Source organism: Nanorana parkeri, unplaced genomic scaffold, assembly GCF_000935625.1.
Source record: "Nanorana parkeri isolate BGI_ZX_2015 unplaced genomic scaffold, ASM93562v1 scaffold1367, whole genome shotgun sequence".
In the NCBI taxonomy this organism is placed as follows: domain Eukaryota; kingdom Metazoa; phylum Chordata; class Amphibia; order Anura; family Dicroglossidae; genus Nanorana; species Nanorana parkeri.
In genome coordinates this window covers 318,689-325,340 of record NW_017307635.1, presented here as the reverse complement: position 1 = coordinate 325,340, position 6,652 = coordinate 318,689, and the positions used below count along the sequence as shown (strand labels likewise).

The 6,652-nt window shown below is 46.1% G+C and overlaps 1 protein-coding gene across 1 annotated transcript in view; it reads left to right on the top strand.

Moving 5' to 3' along the window:
* Positions 1 to 4,697: 4,697 nt before the first annotated feature.
* Positions 4,698 to 6,652, top strand: part of CTSB (cathepsin B) — a 17,738-nt gene continuing 15,783 nt past the window's right edge. The window contains exon 1 of the mRNA XM_018569622.1: positions 4,698 to 4,844. Within this exon, the coding sequence (XP_018425124.1) occupies positions 4,719 to 4,844 (126 nt within the window). The 5' untranslated portion in view covers positions 4,698 to 4,718. The remainder of the gene's footprint in view (positions 4,845 to 6,652) is intronic.

Genomic DNA, 6,652 nt, shown 5'->3' with positions numbered 1-6,652 from the left:
GCATTGCAAGATTCTCAGCCACAGACATGACTCTCTAAGAGATGCATCATGGGATCTGTAGTTTCACCCACAGCTGGAGGGCCGGAGGTTTGCTACCCCTGCTGTAGCCTGTAATGTGATGTGTTTTTTATTTTTTTCTTGTTGTGCAACATTTGGCAATCCCCGGCACTTCCTCCTTGGTTCCCGTTTTCATTCTGACCACACCAAACATGGAAGCAGATGTATGCTGGCGTGGTTGGTTTGGTTGGGCAGGTTATTGCCTCTAGGGGTTATCAGGTGCTGCACGGCATGTCTGTAGTTTGGCTTTGCTGCCATGCCCCCAGCCCCCCTTCTCCATCTAGCTCTGTTGATTGACATCAGATTACATATGGAGGTATGTGGTGATGGTGATATAAAGACTCTGCCCCCACCCAGGGGCATCCCTACACTTTTTTTCCTCCTGAGGCCAAGGATTGGGGGGTGAGGGGTTGGTGGTGGTGCTCCTCCCTCAATACAGACATATGATCACTTTTAAAGTATATGTACTGTATTATGGTTTTAGATGGGAGTAGCAATGGGGTAAAACATTGGACATTTAGCTTTCTGTGCCCCCTTTGGGGAAAGTTTCCTTCACTTGCTGACCTGAAGACACAACAGGAAATGAGGGAGATTTCTAAAAGTGAGGGGATTGCCCTCTTGGACAGCTGGCACTGGATCACATGTCCCCGAGTGGAAGGCTTCCCTTCTATTCCTTTACAATTCAACTACAGGCATTCCATGACCTCTCTCTTGCTGAATCATGGTTGAGAAAAGTGTGGTCAGACGCCTGGCTTTGCTGCCTAGCAGTGGTGCCTAAATCATGAGACTGGCTGAGCTCAGTTGGAATCCTTTTGGCAGGTGAGAGGGTTCACCCATGAGTCTTTTGTGAAGTTGGCTGTTACCATTCAGTGCTTAAGGTGGAAGGTTTTAGGCAATTGGGCCCTTTGAATAAAATATGGAAGACTGACCCAGGTCAAGAATACAAAGGCCTGGTATAAATCTCGGGGTGTTTGCAGAGAATGGAATGTGCAGCAGACTAATGGTTTTCCAGAATGCCGGCAATCATTTGTGGCCTGATAACTACAACCAGCAATTTGATGTCACATGACCATTAGCAATTGTCACATGACATCAGAGGACATGTGATGTGCTTTGGTTTTTGCTGCACTGGCAAGTTTGTCCTGCGGTCTACCCATGACTAAGATTGCATTGCATGTGAACCCTCTGTGCCAAGGGTACTTCCTATAAATGAGGATAAGATCATCATCATGTTTATGCCGTGTGAGCTGTAGCTGGAAAACGTCTGCGATTTATAGTTTTGTGTTAAGGCGCGGCATGACACGGCACTCAATCTCTGCAAAATATGCAGTTTCCAATGTTTTACTCTTAAAGACCAGCAAGTACACTGAAGTACCTCAATCTGCCCGAAATCTCCTCTACCCATAACTAGTTGTTGTGGGCTGACAAGTGCCCCTTTCTGGACTGAAATTGTAGGCACTGGTGTCAGTTCTGCCCAGTTGCCTTTTGCCAGACCAAAAGGGAGCCAAAGTTTATTGTTGGGGCTTTACATACCCACTAACCATCTAAGACCTGTGCTGTGCAATAAATGTATTGGGGAAGATAGTACAGAGTTTAAAAGGCTCCCAGGAGCTGTTGCCTTCAGTTCTCGTTTCCACTTCCTTTTTGCTAGTGGGTCAACCGCAGAGGTCAGTCTCCCAACCCCACCCTTGTCAGGTGGAGGCTACAGACTGTGGGCAGCAGGGAAAATTGGCAGAAGGGTGTTTGGTATGGGTCTCTGCCTGCACCCCATTTCCCTTCTTTTTTTTTTTTTTAGGACTTTTTTTTTTTTTCTACGCATGGCTAGCTCAAACCTTCTCCACATATCTTGGTAGCCAGAGATGGTGATGGGTCCAGGGTTTGGTGAGGATACCATGATTTTAGCCAGATGTGGCCTTTGGCTCGCTTGGCAAACTGCAGATGGGCAGCATGTGTTTTGCTGGCTCGTGGGCAGTGCGTGGTTGGCCGGCCTCTTGGCTCCACTGACACTGCATAGTGTGCAGCTCTGTGCATTCTGTTTAGACATTTTGTAATGGCCTTTGCCTTCTGTGTAGATTGTTTTGCATTGCAGGATTATTAATTCTTCATGTGAGGGACGGCTTCCAACAGCAACTGGAACTCGCCCAGACATGTAAATACACCAATCAAAAACATATTTGTCTTGGCTGATTGGACTTTATTTCTTAAATTATTGCATGTACCCTTAGCACAGCTGGATGGATTACAGCCTCCATAGTAGAATGTAATGGTGCTTTCCAGACAGCCAACTCTGTGCGCCATCCCACCTACTGTATGCTGCTCTCCCTCACCTCTCCATTAAATAAAGCCCCTTGTGCCCATCTACTTGGAGCAGGCTGCTTCCACTACAAGCATGACTTCAACTTTCATTTGACTGCCCTGCTGATCCATAATTGTCTGACTTTTTGGAGGTCGGCAATTGCAGGTCACGCATTGCTTTCATGATGGGTGTCCGAAAGGAAGATGTGGGCCAGTGTTGGGTTCTGTTGTAGTCACAGCCACCCTTAACCCAACCAATGATTGCCTATCCTGCCCTCCCTTGATAAGGTTTGAGCCTGAATCATGAATATCAAATAAAGATCCATCTATCTAGTCCTATCTGTCATCAGACTAAAATAGTATGTGGTTCAAACCTGACAAACTCTTCCAAGACCTCTTGGAGTAACTTTAAGGGGGGGGGGGGCTGTGAAGATTTTACGACTGACCATCTGGTAGCATGTCAAAGTTTATCTCGTTTGTCCTTTCTCTAGTGTAACATCCCGTATTTGGCAATGTGTTCTGATTCCCAATGCTGTTGAAGCCTTCTTGATGTCTTTAACTGATGTTGACCAGTTGTGTGTTTTTTTTTGTTTTTTCCTGAATTGTACAAATACCTCTGTTATAGAAGATGCAAAGGGGGCACTCTCCTTGGAGTGTCTCTTACAATTGTGCTAATCAACATCCTCGTTATCCCACCATTAAGATACGTGGTCTTCTCCAAATTCCACAACACCTTCGCTCATCTGTTTCTCAAACCGTGATATCTGAGCACTAAGTACTATGATGTATGGTATTGGAACTTGGAGTGGTAACTGTTTCCTCCTCCAAGTGTTTTGGGTCTAGAAAATGGCTAATCGGGCCCGGGCACTGCATATGAGGAGGTCACATGCTTCTCAATACTTGGAAGGGTCAGGTATTTATCTGGGGCTTTGACAGGAATGCAAAGGTAGGGGGGTTCCAAGAAGATGGGCTCTGCTTAAGACATCCTGTCGCTTTGCCACATGTAGGCCCTAAACATCAGTTATCAGGAAGACATTTTGGCAGTATTGGAATAGCTTCACTTTGCTAAGCGCTTTTCATAGGTGAATATGGTCAGGTGACCGTACTGAGCGATGATTGCTCACCATTTGTGACCATTATGCTAGATCAGCGGTTCTCAATCTGTGGGTCACAACTCACTGTTGATGGGGGGTCGCAGCATCCACTTCTGCTGCCCTAGGTAAGGCTCCTCAGCCACCTAGCGCATCAGTGGCAGTCAGCGGGAGGACTGCAGAGGCTGTGAATATAAGTGCTATCCGCACTCCCTGTTCGCTGCAGCGACATCTAGTGGCCGGGGAGTGTGTACAGCGGGGCTTTTCTATTCACAGCCGCTGCTGTCCTCCTGCCTCCCATACAATGTGAGCTCTGCAGGAGGCGGGCGTCTAAGCTGTGCTGTGGCTGAGAAGGCTGCATGGAGACAGAGCAGGTAGCAGGGGCTGGTGAGGGCTTGTATTGAGTGCTTCTATTTTTAATCCCAAGTCCAGCACCTTACTAATTCTGGAGTCCAGCGCTCCGTTGGGGGTCATCACAACTTGGCAAATGTTACCAAGGGGTCCCGGCCCTAGAAAGGTTGTTCTAGATGCTCAGTGCAGAGCTGCAGTGCAGTATACTGACTGCGCCTGTTGGAAGGGGTGGGGGGGTGGGGGGGGGGTGGGGGGGTGGGGCAAATGTGGTGGTTCCACTCAAAGGTATGACCTGCAGGGGTGGGGTGTGATGGCAGGTTTGTGTTTATCAAGGTGAAATCTTGGCACTGATGGGTGCATTGCAAATGAAGACTAATGCCTGAACAGTGCTAATTTTTATTTACCTAGAGAAAATCTATATATTGCAATGGCATACGTTCATATGATGGTTCAAAAATATTTTAGCTCTGGGTGATGGACAAGGGTTGGAACCTGTTTTTGGTTTGTCAATCCCGGAGGTAATTTTGCTCCCTTCCTGTCCAGGTGAAACTCCATTTGTGTTCCTAGGTCACTGGGTTAGGAGGTGGCTTTCATACAGCATAGTTATGCCTATTAAACTATAGATCAGTTCAGTGCTCATGAATCTAATGGACCCTACAGGTCCACTGGTGTCCTTCAAGTGTCATGAAGGAAACAAGAGATTTCTTCAGGAAGACCCATGCTCCTGATGTCATGGTTGATTTAATGCTTTAGCTTGCTGTTGGAATAGAAGAGTCCTTGTTAATCTTTGAAGTGTTGGATATATCTTCTCTGACGCCACACAAATCCGCACTGTGTGGCTAGGTTTAGGTTGGACAACCTCAAATGTGCCTATTTCATCTTTAACACATTTTAATTTCTGCCTACAGGGGGATTCCAGGAACCATGTGGCTACGGGTGGCTCTTCTCTGCTTCTTGGCCTCTATGGCCAGCTCCCGCAATGTACCTTCTTTTGCTCCCCTGTCTAAGGAGATGGTCAACTACATCAACAAGCTGAACACCACGTGGCAGGTGAGTAGGGGGGTCAATGGTCTGGTCTGGTCAGAGTCCAGAATGGTACTGCAAAACCTGAATGATTGTTTATAAACCGGATTTACATGCTTAATATGGAAGCTGAAACCTAACTTGATGGCTGTAGGTTTGTATTACACCTACTGTGCAAAAAGCTGAAAGATGAGTGTTTCGTATTGTCTTGTATTAGGTCTATGATTGAGTTTTGTCATGTCCGGCTATTGTAGATGCCTTGTGCACGTGTCTGGTGTGTAGACGTCAAGGCGCGGTGTTTGCCTTGACATGCTCATGGGAACAGGGTAATGGTGTGGTTTGCCAAATTCAATTACAATGCATGGGGAACACACAAGCCAAATCTGTTTTTTACTGCAACATATTTGGGACGAGTTGGCATTTTGCAACACAAATCCACCAGGTCATATTTCGGTGACTTGAAGGAACTTTTCCGGGATTTTTGTTTTGAACTTTGGTGCTGTCATGTGATATTGTCATCACTACGGAGAGTCACTGGAATGGAAGAAGTATGTAGGTCAGGTGTTCAAACACTCCTAATGTTCAGCTATGTGATTTCACTGTGTAGTGGAGCAAGGGTAAGAGTGAACGTCCTGGAACATGAACCATAAACAAGACAGCAGAGACGGGCCACATTACTCTACACTTAATGGGTTCCAGCTTCTACCATGGTATCGTATCAGATATGCCGAGGTTTCTGCTTCACTATAGTGATGTCTGAGTGACACATTTGTATGTACATTCCTCCTCTCTGGTCAGAGTGCCTCACTTATCCCTGCTAGTCAGCTGCCACAATTACTCAGGGCTTCCTGGCTTTGCAAGAGTGATTACAGCCCAACCTAAAAAGAATCCAGCTTTCAGAAGTTTCCTGACACTAGACTGAATCATGATGGCTAAAGCCTTATACTACTTGGCTGCTAGCTTCAGCCAGTGAAATTATGAGGGTGGGAGGGCCTCCCAGTTGTGAACCCTACCTGGCTGCAGGTGAAACTATGTTACTGCTGGTGTTGAAACTCAATGCTCTTATGATTCGGCAAGCACTCTAAAGACCCCATTATAATAGCGACCTGACTGGTGTTGCTTATCCCTATTCAGAATGTTGTGCTAACACGACTGAATTTGATTTGCCAAGGGTTCAGCCAATTGTTTTAAAATTTAGCAAACCCAAGCTTTGGTGAATCACAATGAAATCTCGGGGGGGGGAGGGGGCAAATCCTGTTCATTCTAGGGCTAATGTGCAAACTACTGTCAAAGGCATGAGGTGCAAGACTCTCCCGTAGTGGCCATATACTAATGTGAAGAGGGTCTTAATGTGGCTTCGCAGGCAGCATTAAAAATGCACCAATCCTTTAACTATGTTTTTAGGGGATTTTCAGGTAGCTTTAGCAATAAGGCATGGTTTTTTTTTTTTCTTTTTTTCCCCATCAAGCAGTAAAGGCCCACTTTTTCCAGAACATGAAAATTGCCCAGTAGTTTTCTTAGACTGTCCCAGTTGCTGATTCAAAAATTTGTCCTGTGGCTTGCCAAGTTCCATCCATCAAACCCTTTAAGAATATATTGCAGAGGATACAGCAGTTTAAAACTGGCCAGCAACAGGACAGTTTTAATCCAGGGATAATGGGCCCAACTGGTGTATGCCTAACTTTATATATTGCCACACGGATCTTCCATCAAGTGAACTTGCTGGGCATTTAGCAGTTTAAATGGGGATAGGGTAGCCCTGAATGGCCTGATTACCCAAGTGCTGTATCTGATCTTAAATCCAGGATGGGATTGGGACAGTTTGACCATCCTCT